General features: G+C 36.8%; 1 protein-coding gene across 1 annotated transcript in view; it reads left to right on the top strand.

Annotated features, from left to right (window-relative positions):
- GABBR2 (gamma-aminobutyric acid type B receptor subunit 2) overlaps positions 1 to 18,603 on the top strand; it is a 441,895-nt gene that overhangs the window by 165,800 nt on the left and 257,492 nt on the right. Inside the window, exon 3 of the mRNA XM_052704312.1 lies at positions 14,133 to 14,303. Within this exon, the coding sequence (XP_052560272.1) occupies positions 14,133 to 14,303 (171 nt within the window). The remainder of the gene's footprint in view (positions 1 to 14,132; positions 14,304 to 18,603) is intronic.

Raw genomic sequence — 18,603 nt, forward strand, 5'->3', positions numbered from 1 at the left:
CAGAGACACTCAACTAAATCTTCAACTATTTTTAAGACTGAGATAAATTACAGTGAAAATTCAACTTGAGCACTAGGACAAGAATTTTTCTGGATAGTGAAGATATGAATCCACTGGAACATTTCATAACGTCTGTATTTATCTTTAATATGATTTTTGAAGAACTTAGGCACCTGTCAATGATTTACTTAGTTTTACAAAGTATTTGTCAAAGAAATCAAATACCTACAAATCCTGAGGGGCTAAGAGGCTGAAGTGCTTTCTAGGTGCCTCGTTGCTTCATCATATGCTTAATTATCTATATAGATCTGACAGTTTGTACAGGATTCATTTGACCAAGTGCAGTGTGGGTGTGTGCATCTGATGTAGTCACTGTTGTCTCCCATGAGTGCCTACAGTGGTGAGAAGTAGATGCTTATAAGGAGTGACTCATCTCACCTTAAAGTTTATCCTAGGCAAGTCAATACAAGTTATGATACACCAATATAAATCACATAAAATTTGAAGCTTGACTCCACTGTAAAAGTGCTGGGAGGTAATATTCCTTTGGTAGACATGAGAAAAGACTTAAAATGCACATACTACCCTCAGTATACTGCTTCTTGTGGTCCAGATGGCACTGGCTTGTCATTGGCTGCAGACCTCCAAAATTCTTCAGTTCAACTCAGGGGCATATAATCATGCAGCTGCTTAGATGCCTACCTTTACATATATCAGCTCAAGCACTTGCAAAGCCTAGCTTTCAGCATGTCACAAATGCTGACATTCCTCTTGGAAAGATTTATATTAGCATGTTCACCTCATTTGTCCACCATGTCTGTTTGCACTGTTCATGTCTCTTTTTTTTTTTCTTTTTTTTTTTTTTTCCTTCAGTATGTCTTTCTTTTGCTGTGCTCTGAATAACTTCTCTCTGGTTCTGCCATATCTTTGTCCATCTATCTCACAATCTCTTATCCTGTTCTTGCACTGCTGCTTATTTCCTGGCTGGATTTCCTGCCTGCTTTTTCTTATCTTCAGAGCCATGTTTTGGAATGGATCGGGAGGCAGTCTTCAAGCTGGCCACTTCTGGGCACTCCTTATCTTTGCACTGGGAGGTGCTTTCCTGTTCAGACTAATTAGAATCTGTCTACAAGGGGAAAATCAGGACTCAAACTGGACAATAAGTAATCTATTAGTACAGTAGAAATGAAAACTGGCAATTCCAGTAGTTTATAGATAGTGAGCAGAATGAATATGATTTCCAGATTAAGGGAAGCAAAGCAAAGAATGCTATATTAATTTCCAGGTTTTTCTGTGAACTTGCTGCAGAGATACCATATGTACATTAGAATAAGCACTTCTGCTCTATTGAACAAGCAGGTGGCCCTACAGTCACTTGTCACTTTCTCTTTTGTTACTAGTTAAGTGATCAAATACAGCAAGTCTCAAATCTAAAAAGCACAGTTCTCTTTAGGAGGTAACTGCTGCTGTTCAGTTAAGACTTAACTACACAATTTCAGAGGATTTTTGACTAACTTCTTTGTTAAAAATACACAGTGACTATTTTTAATCTTATTTTATTCTTTACCCAGAAGCACGATACATTAGTACAGCTTGTTAGTGTATCTCCTGTATTCTTGATATAGCTGACAGTGTTTTACTGATATATGTTAGCATGGAGTAAAATCCAGTTCATTAGGAAAAGCCATTTGGAGCATCCATTTAATTTCTGAAATCTTCAGTTGAATGCTCATGATTTGTATTTTCTGATTTGGAATTACAGTAGTAAACTCTGTTAGAAATGATTTCTATTTGCTCTGTCTGTCCTATCCAGTGTTTGCTTCATCATGGGTTTGTCCTATGTACAGGCAATAGAAGCATTAAATAAGTTCACACTTTGCAGGAATGTATCCAACAGTGGTGTTTGAAAAAGAAACACAAAAGTAGCCAACGTGGCAGAAGTCAAAGTCTATAAACTATTAAGATCAAGTAAACGAAGTCACAAAATAAGATAAATACTAAAAAAAAAAAAAAAGTGCAAAGTAAAAAGGTAAAACAGTAAAACAGTTTTGTAAAATATGTTGTATAAAAACAAACTGCAATTCAGAAAATGTTGCATCACAAGAAAGGGGTTGAAAAGAGGCAAGTGACTTTAACAATTAAGGCTTAATCACCAGACTTGAGAAATGAGCAGTAAATAATGAATTACATGAGATTAAATTAGGTAAGATATTTAAGCCGGCCTTCCAGAACTAATAAACACTACCAAACTCTAATGCACATACTGAGTTTTCATATCTGAGCAACTTCTCTCAATATAGCTCCTGAAATATTTAAAATTAATTGATTTTCTTAAGCACTTTCCTGACTCCTTGCCAGATCTAACACAGAGATATTCCTTGTGTGTGAAAAAATTAAGGCTATGTTAGGTTTAGTATTAGCTATGGCTGTAGAGTGTTCAGTTTTTACCTGACCTGAATGGAAGAGTGGAAGTTGTGGAAAATAACTGGTAAAAAGAGCAGATCAGTAATGGCTATTTTCAGGAATAGTTAGGATTGTTGTGAACAATGTCGTGAAGTGACAAAGAAAGCTAATGAAGTCTAGAGGTCATTCAGTTTTCAGCCTGTAGGAACAGGGATGATGGCAAGAATGAAGGAAAAATGGTTAAGAGATCTAATTGAAGTGTATGTAATCTTAAATGGTGGAGATAATGTTACTGGATTCTACCCAGAATGCATTTTAAGACCAGGGGCAAATGTTGTACTTAAACTCAAATGCAGACATAAAGAAACACTTATTAAATTAGTAGTAACCGCTGAAGTGACCTGCAAGGCATAGGTATTGAGAGAAACACATCGAGGATTACTCAGGCAACAATTAGCTGATGTCCAGGAGGCAGTGGTACGGCAGGAAATACATATGCTTTGTTCCACTTTGCCAAGGACATTCTGAAGGGATTTTTGTTTTGTAACTGTACTTGAACCAAGATGGTTTACCATTTTTTATCTTATAGAAATAAAATATAATCAGGAAAAGTTATTGTACTCGTTTGTATTTCAAGATTACAAATCACAGCACAGGGCTGTGGTTTTGTGACTTAGATTGTCAGAAAAGGTCTGAATGAACTTTTCCAGGGTGTATACATTTCTAGAAGATATTGCGTGTGGCTTTCTGTCTAAAACATCTTGTTAAAATCTCTGTGTACTGCAAATAAAGAAAACCATCAAGTGTATGTGATCTTGGTTATTATTTAGAACAGGACTGAACATACATGTGATTTTTTTTATACCAAATACAGTATAATTATAATTGTGATTGGCATTTCTGCATAAGGCTTGTAGTGACAATGTAAACCAGGATGACTTTGCTGTTGGGCATGGAAAAAAACGTTTTCCTTGGAAACAGGGCTTATTTTGTTGGCAGCATCTGTTGGCAGAGAAAGTTCCCAGATTTTTTTTGCCAGCCTGTATTTCAACATCTCCAGCATGCCCTTTGAGTTTTGTAGTGTAACTCTTCTTCATCCATGATTAGAGAAGGTACATTTGCAAGAAAATGACGTTGGACTTCTTTCTGAGTACTCCTAGTGTGTTGTGACTGCACCATGCAGTGCCGAGACATTAGAAAAGTTACAGATCTGAAAGAAAAAGCAAATTAGTCCAAGCAGAGTGCAGAATTAGTGCTGTGCTATCACTCCTGGGATCTGATGAGGCATCTATGAGCTGTGCTGCTCCATGCAGAGCAAATAGCATCTTTATCCCTACTTTGCACAGTGAGGAAGTCGCCTGTTTGGGCTTGAAAAACATGGCATTTCTTGCTTAGATTTGAAAGCAGAGAAAGAATGAATAAACAAGCTACTAATTCATGACTTAGGGCTGTACAAAAAGGATAATTGCAAGGATTTCATTAAATTCTGAATTGACACTGTGTTCTCTTTTTCTTCTGATGCCATACATGCCAAATGAAAAATAGAAAAGACCTAAGGCAGTGTTAGGGAAATTGGCAATTCTCATCTTAGCTCCAAAAGTAATGCCTCCTATTTACTTCCTTGGAAACCAGAACAAAGAGCACAATGATACCACATTCTCAGCTACAAAACTCTATTGTTCGACGTAGGCACCACAGTTAGTTATGCACCAATGATGAACCAGAGCATACGTGCTGCCTTCCTAAGTATCTGCACCAGAGGAGCTGACACACTTTCACTGTTGCCTCTGCTGAAGCTTACCACCCACCTCCTCACTGTGTTCACTTCCACAGAGGTTCTCCATAAATGCGTCTCCAAAAACATTCAGGAAGTGTTAATAAATGTTAATGGTTGCTATTTTTTTTCTCAAAAAAGAATTCAGTTCCACACAGACTGCCCCTCTGCTGCCACCTGTCATATGACAACAAAATGTAACAGAATATTGGTGGGAAGGTTCAACCCCCACTGCCATACCATCAGCATCCACTTATTATATCGTAGGTAATAAAACAGGAGGCATTACTTTCAGAGCAGCCCATGTCATTTTGGGCAATCAGCCAAGGGCATACTGTTGTGAGTAGGTGAGTAGGTCTGAATCTAATTTTTTTCTTTTTTTCCTTTTTGCCTGTTTGTTTTATTTTTATGGCTTACTGTAACATCGACTGTTTTGTCAAAGGTAAAATATTTCCAAACTTATTGGTTTGCACTAAATTTTTAGAATTATCTCTTACAGATTAGAGACCAGGAAACTACGTAAATAGAGTGGACAGAGTAGGGGACTGTATAATTCGGGATAAATAATAATGCTGTGATAGAAGCATAGCAGGGATTTGAAGCTGTATTCTTGTATAATCTAGACCAGTAGCCAAATGCTAAGCAACTGAGTGTGACAGGCAGAGATATACAATGCAGTTCCATTTATGAAAATGCTTGAAAGATTTAGTCTATTATCCTGTTTAGAAATGAAAACAAATTTTGCAGCAACCTCTGTAGACCTGACATTTGATTTCAGCAATCACAGTGCTCTGGTACACCTCCAGCAATAAGTAAAACACCTGTTTTAGGTGTAAATGATTTGTTTCTCATATAGATTTGAAAATACTGTCTAGAGAGCAGAAAAAGGAGCCCATGATTACCAGATTTTTTCCTTTTTTTTGACATCCGCTTTAAGCCATACTGCACTTTTTCAAATGAATGGTCAGAAGAGATATGCAATGAAAAGAGGATAAAAGTTGTTTTCCATAAATAGTGCAAGAATCAAGATGTGGTATGATTTGAGATGGTTATTCTGCTTCGTATTCAGTTGGCTGTCTACTTTAACACTGTATAAATGGCAGAGTCACTTCCAACTTCAGTGGTTGCACTGTTAACTGTTGAACTGCTGGATGTTTTTCTCCATGATATAATTCCCTGGCATATTTCAGAAATGAGGTGTATTTATTAGCTTTGTTAGGCAGTGTTTATAGGAAATCAAAATCGCATTATTTGAACTTGGATTTGTTCACTATCTTTATTCTGCTTTGAACACTAATATCTCTACTTACTATTCACTTGAAATGTTCTCCTAGGAATTCCTTCAGTTTGGTTTTTTCTATGAAGTTCTTAAATATAGACTCTGGCTGGTACAAACAATAGCGTAAAGTTTTAAAATTGCTGTCTAAGAAACAGATGAAGTAAAATGTCTAGTAAGTCCAGACTGTTTCCTTCCTTCCTTTCTGCCTTCCTGCCTTCCTTCCTGCCTTCCTTCTTGCCTTCCTTCTTGCCTTCCTGCCTCCCTCCCATTCATTCCACCCATCCATCCATTCATTCATTCATTCATCCGTTTATGGGAGTTTTCAGTATTGTTTGGCCTCTCCATTACTTGAAGATCAGTAAAACAAACAAACAAAAAAAACCAACAAAACAAAACCTCCTCTCATCTAAAGTTCAGTTCTATAACCATTTTTAAACATAACCTATAAACTTTATGAGAGTTCAATCTTAACATTGAAAGACAAAACTTTATTATCTGGCTTGATTTCCTGCATTCAGACATTTACAGTTCCTTTATGTCAGGCTATCTAATCTGGTAGCAAACATAACTGAATTTCCCATAAATCTATAGATCATTTTTCAGTTGTGAGCTACTCATACGATGGATTTTTTTTTTTAAATGTAAACCAGTTTTATTCTTCAAAAATATTGATTCATTCAGTAGTCAGAACTGCTTCTTGAAATGTCTCCAGAGCAGCATGCAACTGAATGTCAATTTTATTGTGATTGGATTAGTCCACTGGAATGCCACCAGAATTCAGGCAAGTGCCTTCCAAGCTGAGACCAGCTGAAAGTTCTTTTTTCTATAAACTCCCAGGTGCCAAGAGGCAGTCAGAGGAAGCAATTTCAGCCACCAAATTAATGAAGGTAACAGCTGATGATATTGGGCAGGAGTATTTGGCAAAATACCTGATTTTAAAAGAAAGAGGAGCTCTAATCAGATGGGTTATGTGTTATGGGTGATGAAAGGGATGTTCATCCACGAGATCAATTCACGTCCAATATGTTTTATACTATGTGGGTTTTTATATTTCCACTTGGAAATTATTTAAAAAAATTAATTATTATTATTCCTGCCCTTTTATCTGCTAGTGAACCATCATATGGCTTCTTTTAGACTTCCATTTTGCTTTTCTAAATGTTGCAGTGGAAGCCCTTACAACAGAGCTAACAGCAAATTTTTTTATGATTGTTAGTTGTATCTCTTAGTGCACTGAAGTTTGTGTTATGACAATCTCATGAAACCTACTGAATTTAAGCACAATGGAGTCCCCAGAGATTTCATCCTAGTAAACACCTAACAGTGCTGATGGCAGATAAAATTGTAGCTGTTGGAAAGCACCACTTCTTATTATAAATTCTTTTTAGTCCTCTTTTCTGCTTATATTAGTGCATCACCTGTTCTATTGGGAATCAGGATTACAGTATAGCTAGTAAGGAAGACTGGCAATTTGATTCCTAGGTCCATTTAAGAACCAGCTCTTTTAATCTCTGTATTTAGACATGCATCACCAGGCAAATTTATAAGAAACATTACGTTAGTTTCTTGATCATTACTACTGTGTGTTGCTTTAACCAGCTTTGCAGATCTGTGCAATTCCTGTCAATGAAGTAATTGTGCTGCATATTGTTGGATTTTTTTCCAAACACATGAGTTTTTGTGACTATCTTTGCAAAATTATGTCCACATATCTTTCATCCATATCACTCCTTAAAATAGATTAGATGATGATTTTGTGCCTGGTGTCATATGGTTTTTAAGGCTCTCTTTTGATTATATCTATTTGATTTCTTATTCAAAGTACTGTTATTATATTAAAGCTTGCATTCATAACTTGTCTAGTGGTGAGATAATTTGATAGTAGTGAAAGATCACTTCAAGACAAGGTGGTTTATAGAGTAAACTTACTGTTAATCTCTAAATACTAAATTAATATTTAACCTAAATCTTTACATTCTGTGTCTTTCAGTATTTATTAGAAAACGTAACTATTCTATCAGTTACTATTCAATCAACAATACAATTTAATGGTTAGGTTTCAATCTAGTTCCTGTCTCTGAATACATGACAGTTCAAGCATTATTGTTGGCACAGGTTTGTTGAAGATGTAGAGCTCCTGGCAAGGCATGCAGAGAGTGGTGTATGGTGCCACAATTATTCATTTCTGCAAACTAAGTTTTGTCCTTGTTATTTTCCTTCAACAAGATTCTGTATGTGCAAGCCCATCATTGCTTCAGTATTTTGTGTGGAGCTTTCTGACATTCTGCATACTTTTTGGAGATAGTTGTTTGCATTTTCAATGTTCACAGAGAGTATTTCATCTTAACAAAGCAAACATGGCATGCAGTCTTTAGGTATGATGATAACAAATGCTGCTACTGACCAATTGAATCAGCAGTGCTTATCTTATTTAGCAGTGTTGATTTATCAGCATAATACAGGCATTATCTGTCATTTATATGTGATATATATATACAACACTCTCTATCAAGTCTTGTTTTTCAGCAACAGGGGCAGATTTAAATTTCTAGGGCTCATTAATAAAACACTTGTACAAGCCACAGTGCAGAAGCCTAAGAAAATTAAGCTAATCTCTCTGGTGATCAATAACCCAATTTTACCATTTGGAAATATGAATCAGTTGTCTTAGCAGATGCGTTTTATTAGAGGGAGATCACCCTATTGTTACCTAAGATATTTTCCTTTATTTAAATCTTTTTCATTGTATAATACTCTGTGCACATAGTGTCTAGCTTTGTTTCAAAGCCTTTTTCCATTGTAGAGTGACACCTCCTTCTTAGTTTGGGATTATGAAGATCAGACTTTCTGGCTTCTCTTACCAGAAGGCAAGGGTCTTCTGAGCTGCTGGGGTACCTGCAATCTGAGATGGTGTGTTCCTTTAGCCACTCTGCTCCGCTGGCCCTTTTTTTCTTCAGGAGGATGCATTTTCCTGCCACATTGGTTTTATGTATCTACAGTATCTTTGCTGATGCTTCTTTTGCTATTAATTTTCTTTAACTAATACAGCCCTTGTAAATAACTATGGCCCTTAACAGACCTGTTGCCTTAGGTTAGGGTGACTTCTTACCCTTGGGTTTGTTCTGAACTCTTATTTTTCTTAGACATCTGTGTATTAATATAAACACTTTCTTATGATAGCAAAACAGCCAATCATCAGAAAACAGTTTCCCTTTTCTGGGGCTTCCTTTCCCTCTGGAGTTCATTGTAATCTAGAATTGCTTCAGTCTTCCGGTTTCCAACCTTTGGATTTCTATACGTCATACATACACTCTCTATATAGTTCTGTTTTCTTTTCTAACTTTATCCCAGATCCCTCTCTTCTGTTCCATAACTCCTAATCAGTCCAGTTGACTTCATTAGTGTTGCATCCCATTTTCTTAAATGAAGAGTTTATCCTCTTACCATTCCTGCTTATGTACTGGCTTTCCTTAAGGGAATGCACTCTTCACCAAAATAGGAACATGCTTGATAGCGCTTTAGATTGATATTAATCTACCATGCTTCATTTCAGATTGATATAGGGCTACAAAGCTAGCTTGTACTCCTCTGTACATATCAGTTCCTTTCTACACTTAGTTTTAACTTTTTTTTTCCATCTCTCTGCATCTAGTGTTTGCCAAGACCCTTCTGTAAAACTGTATGGATTTTCATACAAAATAATGCTTTCCTGTTTCAGAAAGCATCATCTTCCTGGGGAAAAATTAATTTATCAAAATGCATGCCTGACTCCAACAGCTTCTTGATAAAATACTGGCTATAATTTTCAGTTTTTCAGCAAAATTCCTCAACCTGGCCATCTGTCATATTAGGCTGAAGCATTTGTCATAATTTTGTAAAACATAGTATCCTTTCCTGTCTCAGCATTATCAAATTATACTTTCATTTGCAGCATGAAGCCAAAGAAACTTCCTTGAGTTCTGTGGAGTAATGCTTGATTATATACATATTTTCTTTGAAAGCAGAATTCATCTCATTGAGTTCTTCATTTTTGGAAGATTTCCAAATGTTTTTAAGAAAAAAAAAATATCTTACATTTTATGGACTCTAAGCTGCATATGAATCATATTAAAAGTCAGAAATAGTGTGTTATTTCTTTCATTTGTGAATTTCAACAGATTTAATTGTGACTGTGAAAATTCTTCTGCCTTAAAAAATGGTGGCTTTTATTTAGATACAAATATTTATTTTTCAAAATCTTTGTCTATTTGATTCTCAATTTGAACTATGGTTAATACTCTTAGTTGAATGGTAAATGTTATCTTCTCTTCCATTTAAAAGTTTTAAATTCTTTGATATCTGAAATCTCTGCCAGAGCCATAGCTTGTATGTTTCCTTCAATACACTCATGTTAAATCCTCAAGCAGTTTCTCACAAATTGTATCAAACTGTAAACAGATTTTGTAAAGAAAGATTTCCCAAGGATGACCTGAAAGTAGCTTCAGTTTTTCTGACAATTAAAATGGATAAGTTCTTACATGATATTTTTTTCTATATATTTTCATACACATATGCACAGAGACCCTTTGTGTATATATCAATTATAATATATAACCCGATAGATGTCCAGTGTGTGCTATGTTTTATTGAAATGTGAAAATAAACTTTTATTCTGATTTTCCCTTCTTCAAGTTTGGCATTGGCCAACAACTTCAGCAGCTTATATTAAATAATTCTTCATGAAACAGAACCGTCATGCCCCCCAAAGGATGATTTATGACTAGTTCCAATACTTTGAGAAATTCAGCAAACCATTTATCCCCACCAAACCCCTACTCTCCATCTCTTGGGCTTAGTTCTAGCTGCTACAAGAAAGTCAGCCCAATTTGACCTTCATGCTTGTCTGCCTGCAGCAATACAAGGTCCAGCCCTAATGTCCACTGCCAGCAGTGGTTTTAGAAGCCCACGGACAGTGACATTTTATTGAAAACCTCAAGAAGCTTGCACCAAAGGACTCTTCACAAAGGGAAAAAAAAAAAAAAAAAAAAAAAACTGTGGAAAAAAGGAGGGAAAGGAGCACAAAAAGAGGTGCAGGGAGACTGACGAAGCCCTCAGCCCTTCCATAAGCAGGAAGAGTGGCAGAGGCTCTGATGCGGTGTTGGCAGAGCCTGAAGGCGACGGCATCCATTCCCCATACATTTAAAGCCTGTTTCCAGGGCCCATAGCTCCCAGGAGCATCGCAAACAGGGCGCTGCATGTCAGAAGAGCATGCAGCAGTTGGTGCAGGCAGGGCGAGCAGGGAGGGCAGATTGTCCCCCCCACTCAGGAGGCCAGCTCACCTACCAGCTGCCTCCCAGACAACAAGTCTAGCCATGATCCTTGTAAGTAGAAAGCCCTTGCCAAAAAGAATGTGGCTATCCAGTCTGAGTGTCTGCCCTCTCAGCCCACAAAGCCAACTGTATCCTGGGATGCATCAAAAGAAGCATGGCCAGGAGATCAAGGCAGGTAACACTGCTCTTCTGCTTTACACTGGTGAGGCCTCACTAGGAGTACTGTGTCCAAATGTGGAGTCTTCAGTACAGAAGAGATATGGACTTGTTGGAACACATCAAGAGGAGGAACACAAAAATGATCCGAGGGATGGAGCACCTTTCCTTTGAGGACAGGCTGAGAGAGCTGGGGCTGTTCATCCTAGAGAAGAGAAGGCTCCAGCAAAATCTGAGAGCGGCCCTGTGGTATCTAAAGGGGGGCTGTGCAAAAGAAACAGACTCCTTAGCAGGGTCTGTTGTGATAGGAGAGGGGGAACTATTTTCATAGTGAAAGAGAAAATATTTAGATTAAATATAAGCAAGCAGATTTTTATAGTAGGGGTAGTCAGACCCTGGAACAGGTTGTCCAGAGTGGTGGTGCATGTTGCAACCGTGGAAGCATTCAAGGTCAGGCTGAATAGGGCTTTGAATGAGCTGATCTAGCTGTAGGTGTCCCTGTTCATTGCAGGGGAGTTGGGTGAAAGGTCCCTTCCAACTCAAACAATACTATGATTCTTTGACTGTGTTGTGAATGTATTTTATCATTTAGAAATTTTGATTGATATTTCTATATAACCATGCTATATCACATTTTCCAGTAAGTCTTCTTTGTGTCCATATTAATATGATCTTCTAGTTACAATTCTTTAAAACATACAGCAGCTTTTCTTTTTCGTTTTCCTACTTTGTCCTTTCCAGTGTCGAATATTATGACAGGACAAGGGGGAATGGCTTTAAGCTCAAGGACGGAAGGTTCAGATGAGATGTCAGAGGGAAGTTCTTTACTAAGAAAGTGGTGAGGTGCTGGAACAGGCTTCCCGGAGAGGTTGTGGATGTTCGGTCCCTGGAGGTATTCAGGGTCAGGTTGGATGGAGCCCTGGGCAACCTGGTCTAGTATCTGGAGGCTGGTGTCTCTGCCCGTGGCAAGGGGATTAGAACTTGATGATCCTTGGGTTCCCTTCCAACTCAAACTGTTCTATGATTCTGTAATTCTACGTACTGGAAACTGTTGGATTAATTTCATTGCCTGTTCCCAAACTCTCAGTATTATTATTTTGTGAGAAGTTCGATATTTTCACTGACTTATTTTATGTGAAAGAAAACGGAGGATGAACTGACATAACTATTTCATGTTTTTTTTTTCCATCTCTTTTGAGTGTCTTACTAAAATGGCAAAGTGATGCAGAGTGTGACCAACCATGGTATTTGTAATGTGGGAAAGAGAGCCTATGTTGGAACTTATCCAATGTTCCAAGACTTGTAAACGCGTAAAATTTTTCTATTTTCTATTTAAATCTGTCTTCAAAAAGATAATGACAAGGTATATTTTTTGGTAACTTAGATGCTGTTAGTATTACATGTATACCTGAATTCATCTCCCATCACTACATAGCTGAGAAATCTACATTACAAGTCTTTATCTTTGGTTAATGAGGATATGTAAGGTTTCACTGCATTGTTTTCTAAAGTATTTTGGGCAATTAAGATCCTAATGCAGGCACTTATTTAAGTCACTAGAATTTCAAAGAATGGCTTTAAATTTTATTTGCCTCTGTCACAGGTCTTCCCTCTAAAGCCGTCTCACTAAGGCTTTCTATATTTTTCTTCTGAAAATTTCCTGTTCCATCTGTGAACCTGAATGAGATGAGCCTTGTCTATGTTGCTTATCACCACTGTACCTCAGCCTTGCTCTTTACTTCTTCTTAAGGATCAGACAAATTACATTCGATCCCAAACCATAATAACTTGAGAAGCAAGTCCTTTGCTGTGACCAACCTGCAAGCTTGAGAGGCATTCCTCTTCATGTTGGATTTCTGAAGTCAATTTCTCCTTTCATTGTGCAAGACATAAATGATGTTCATCACTACAAGGCTAGATAGAAAAGCTATGTGCTTCCACCTTGAAGACCTTCATTCTTTTTCTCTTGAAATTAGCTCTTCACAAACCAGTGCTGATTACTAGATATTACACAGTGCTGAGTGAGCCAACCAGTACAGTTTTGAAAAATCAAGATCATAATACGACAGTACCTCATATTGTACTTTCTTCATGAAATCTAACAGAAGAGCAGTTTCTATGCTGAAAATAATTTACATGAGACTTACATGGAAGCAGAAGGTCTAGCTCCTGTCAGGTGAAGAAGAAGCGTCTTCTCTTTGTAAAGTATAATCTGTCCAGTTATGCACACTTTAAGCTGTTTGGATCTCAGGGTTTTTAATTAGGAAAACCAATTATACTCAGGCTTGGGAGATTATAGCAACATATATGTTCTTTGTGAGTGTAAAACCAAGGAATGGTGTCATCTCTGCCAGCCTCTAGGTTTTATAAACATGAAGAAAGACAGCTGTTATTTCAGATCAAACCTGTCTATTATGAATTTCAAAACAGAGTTTCTAGCATAAATATGCTGGAAGTTTGACTGAAGAAAATTTAAACTTAACACTTGAATGTGCGTTCTTACATTGGTTTGAATTCACCTCTACTTTTTGACTGTTGAATTTGAGAGATATAACATATCACTCTTAAGAAGCATATTTTTTTGTAGTCAAATCAATTTGCATTAAATTGGTACTTTAAAAAACCCTCGACTGCTATGCAGGACTATTAAAAAAACAAACAAACAACAACAAAAAAAATTAAAATAAACCTAGAAAAACACATCCTAGCAGCTTTAAAAATACTGCAAATATCATAGGAATATGAGCTTTTTCAGAAAGTTAGTCTGCAGGTATTCTGTAAATAAGACTACCTGAAAATCATTTCCCTAAAAATATGCTGCCTTTAATTTGGGCAGAAGAATTCAGTAAAGTTTTGTCATTTGTGTTGACAAATTTCCTCTTTTACTAATGATGAACATTCTCCAACCTTGTACCAATTCTGGTGTTTTCACATATGTAGAATCTGACGCTTAGCCTAATTTGATAATTCAGATCACAGGAAACTTACTAAGTGAAAGAGACAGGGAGCCAGGCAAGTTACAGTGCTGCAGTCTTGTCTGTCATAATTATTCCCTCTTTCTGGTACCTGACAATAAGGAAAAGTACTACTGGAGGATTGGGTCTTGTTGCACTGAGAAGAACAAAGTTTTTCTTCTGGCTGCCAGATGACTCATTGTGACTTTCCTTTCTTTGTTGTTTGTTTGTTTGTTTTGTTTTATTTTGTTTTTCAGCTTTCATTTGCAGCAACAACCCCAGAGTTGGCTGACAAGAAAAAATATCCTTATTTCTTCCGGACAGTGCCGTCTGATAATGCAGTGAATCCAGCAATTTTGAAGTTGCTCAAGTATTACCAATGGAAGAGAGTAGGAACTTTAACCCAGGATGTACAAAGGTTCTCTGAGGTAAGCTTTACGTATCTTTTTTCCAAATAGCTAATTCCTCCATTAGTAGCAACTAAGTAAAAAGAAACAGACGTTCTATTTCAGTTTCGTTGTACTAGGTGGTATCTGCCATACTGAGTAAACTTTTTTCCATTCTGGGGCTTATGTCACTAGCAATAATTAAAATCTACCCATTATTTCTTTTGTTTTCTTTACACCCAAATCATTGCACCCAAGTGCAAAAAAAAAAAAGTCGCAATTGTTTTCTAGCAAAGGATCCTTTTATACTCTTTGACTTGCCAAAATGTATGATTTTGAAGGAAGCTTGTATCTTGATTCAGCTAAAAGAGAGAATAAATCTAATTTCGTCTTGTTCCTCTCTTGCTCTGATTTATTTTAAGCATCAGTCTGAACACCGAGGGAGAAAATCTGCTAAGTGTATGGCTGAAAGTGCTGTAGGAGCTTACTGAGACAAAAATGACTGCAGCATCTGGAGTTGATATGATCAAGTATTATGCACCCCCAAATCAGAGTTTCACCCTGAGCAACATTTTGCTCATAGAAATTGAAAGAGACTATGGGGCAAGGGCCTTAATCATGGCATTAACAATAAAGCAGTTAAAAGAAAACATCTTATAAGTAATTAATTAGAGCAAGGCAAGGGAGTGAGTTGGCCAATTAATTGAGAGGCAAAACTAATAGGTGTCAGTTTCATCGCTGGTGGTTTTTTTTTTTCCTTTTTCATCATTCATTAAAAAAGGCTGACTGTGATCTGAGCACTAATATAATTAAAACTAGTAAAGATGGATAGGAACAGGGTAGAGTCTGCTTAGGTGTCAGATATTTTCAAATTCTGTCACAATTAATTCACTCTGAAGTGCTTAAGAAATCTTAGATTCTTCCCTTACGAGCTCTGAGAATTCAATAATAATAAGCATGGGGAGGGAAGAGACCTTTTTGTCTGTCTTTCCAAAATGCATGTAAAGATAACGGGAATTATAGACCAGTCAGCCTAAAATAAATTCCTGGAAAGATATTTGAACAGATAATCAACTGAGAATTTCGCAGAAGATAAAAAGATGCTAAACAATGGCCAAAATGAATTTGTCAAGAATAAATCACGTAAAGCAAACTAATTTCATTCGAAGACAAAATAACAGGTCTCAAGGAGATAGAGTAAGTGATAAATGTGATACTCTATGACTGTTTCTAAAGAAAACTGGGGAAACTTGATCATGAGAAAGATACTATTTCTGACCAATATTCCTGCCACCAAGGTTAATTGTCATCAGATCAGTTGAATGTTTTGAAAATGAGTGCTGAGGTAAAAGGCAGACAAAAAGTGTGTATGCTTTATTCTCCTGTCTCAAAATTATAATTTCAAAGAGCCACTATCAGTGACTCACTGTCAAACAAGAAGGATGGGATTCTGTCAAGTGGTTTTCTAGACAGTGGGAGAGATAAAATGTTTACTGAGTGATCAATTGGTACCCATCTGAGAAGAGCTGGAAGCACTTTTGCAGAGACAGAATTGGGATTTGGAGTAATCTTGACAAGTAGAAAAAGATTTTAAAATGGATAGTATGTAAATGAAAAAGTATAAAATACTAGACTACACTAATTGTAATTCAGCCCAGAGAAGATAAGATTCCAAGGAGACCTGATAGTGGCCGTTGTGAGAGGGGCCTACAGGAAAGCTGGAAGGGACTTCTCACAAGGGCATGTAGCAACAGGACGAGGGGAAATGGCTTCAAACCGGAAGACGATAGATTTAGACTAGATATTAGGAAGAAATTCTTTACTGTGAGGGTGGTGAGACACTGGAACAGGTTGCCCAGCAAGTTTATGAAAACCCCCTTCCTGGAAGCATTCAAGGCCAGGCTGGATGGGGCTTTGAGCAACCTGGTCTAGAGGGAGGTGTCCCTGCCTATAGCAGGGAGTTGGAACTAGGTGATGTTAAAGATGATTCAACCCAGACCATTCTGTGATTCTATGATCTGTATAACTGATACAGGTAGAGTGACTTGGATCTCCCTTTCTTGGCATCTAACCTCAAATCCTTTTGATAATGATTTTTGAAGTGGCCTGAAATCTATGATTTTCAGTAGTGCAACCCACTATTAGTATCCTCTACAAATTCTTTGCATATGTTTGTACAATTAAAACTGTCCCTTCCATTGGATTAATTCTGCAGTTGCATAAGTCCTCCTGGTATAAGGGTATATACAAACTTCATCAGTTCTGTTTATTAAGTAGGGCAAGTTCATATCCGTTGTACTTCTCTGACATAGATTTATTGGACTGCTGCCCTATTATCATCCTCTGGGAGAAGAGTCTGTTTCAAAAGTTAATGGTTCTATGGTGAAGGTTTATAAATGAGATTCTAAAATGTTTTGGGTTTTTTTTCTGGAATTTCAGTTTTAAGTATTTGCTATGGCATAAAATCATAGGATTATTTAGGTTGGAAGAGACCTCAGGAGATTGTCTGTTCCAACCTGCTGCTCAAAGAAAGGCTAGTTTTGATATTTATGATCCCTGAAGAATTATGGGTGTTGCATACAGTTTTCAGAAATGTCCTGACTACATTCAGTTTCTAGCTCCCAGGTGAGCTTTCAGCTGACTGAAGGTTCCGCAGGAACTGATGCCTCTAGTTCTGCCACTCTCTAGTGCTAACTGCTTGGGATTGTATTTTGAATACAATCCAAGTGATGTTCTTGTGGTTTGTGTTTTCTCTATTTCATGGTTTGGTGTGAAAAGTCGTGAGAAGTCATGAGAAGGAAGTCACGCTTAGCTATCGATGACTGAAAACTTTTGGGAGCTGCCATTGTTGCAGATGTAAAGGTTTCAGAACATGACTATGAAACAAAAAGGTGTAATTATTGTAGGATTTTCAAGTAATACTGTGTTTGCTAATCACTAATTCTAATTTGCCTTTGTATTCTACTGTTCCTTCCTACATATTTCTCATTTTGCTCATGTATGTTCAAAGTATGTCTCAAACTGAAAACTGTTACTTAACTGCACCTGCACACTAAGGAGGATTTAGACTTCAGTGTTTTATAATGGGACACCTCTACTCTGTCTTCTGTTGTTTCTGTTTACTCTTCTATCATGTTAAAATTCGATTAACATGCATTTAGCTTTCCACTTGGTATTATATTCATGATATTTCCTTTTTTTTTAAATATATATTTCCTCCCACTGAGAATATTGAATAGGAATGTTTTTAAAACAAGTTAAATTCTGTTCATCTTAAGTGACTCTTTATTTTTCTGTACTTCTTAATAGTCATCTCTTTATGTGATTTCTCTGCTTTTTCCTGGAAATGCTGAGAACTCCTAATGTAATTTTATCAGTGTAGGTGGCATTTCAAAAAGACAGAAAAAATGAAAAGCGTTCTGTAAGTTAATGAAACAGATTAAAATATATAAAAAAATGGAAGATAAAATATTGCTGTGTGATTCTATCACCATCTTCACTGACTTTACGGATCTAAAAATATTTAAAAAACTAAAACGAAATTCCCCTTGTAAGTGGAAAAAAGGTTACTTTTTTGGCTGACATGACTAATATTCCTGAGATTTCTTCTTGTTCTGTATTTTTTATAGTGACATCTTCTTTAAAAATCTGTGGTCCATCAGAATCCATTTTACCTAAATCGAAATCATATAGCACTTATTAATAAAAATTAACCCAGAAATATAATACTAGGAAAAAGAAAACTGTTATAAGGAAAAGCTGCTAGTAAACAGCAAGCCTTATCCAAGTAGTATGTGTCTATTTCTGTAGAGAAAGCAGGACAGAAGTCTAGAATTTTACCCGGAAGTTAATCTAGAAATTTGCTGTAGACTTGCTATCTCAGTATGGAGCCTGCAAATTAGGATCTGAATTAGTAGTCGCTTTCGATAAGAAGTTGGATAAGTAGATAAGATGAGGTAGTTACAGAGAAGCAGAGAAGGATTAGGCAGAGGAAAGAAATTAGTTATCTTGACCATTCAAACTTTAGCCGAAAAGCCGAGGACCAGTGTTTGGTGGTTATAGTTACAAACTGTGGAGACTTCAAGGTGTGACTGCTGTTTGACTACTCAGGCTTCTGAAGAAAGAGCAGAGACTTCCAGCTTCCATCACATTTTCAAGAGGAGTTAGAGCAGAAAGAAATCATTATTTTTTCTCCAGGAAGATCTTGAAAGCATAAAATTTACCAGATACTAGGAATGTTGAAGCTGGAAACTCCTAACAATATCTAGTAATTTCATCCTTGGAGGAGCCCTGTACCCACAAAGAGTGCAGTAATGTAGAAACACAGATGCAAGAGATGTGA

The sequence above is a fragment of the Tympanuchus pallidicinctus genome, unplaced genomic scaffold (assembly GCF_026119805.1).
Source record: "Tympanuchus pallidicinctus isolate F22 unplaced genomic scaffold, pur_lepc_1.0 scaffold5, whole genome shotgun sequence".
NCBI lineage: Eukaryota > Metazoa > Chordata > Aves > Galliformes > Phasianidae > Tympanuchus > Tympanuchus pallidicinctus.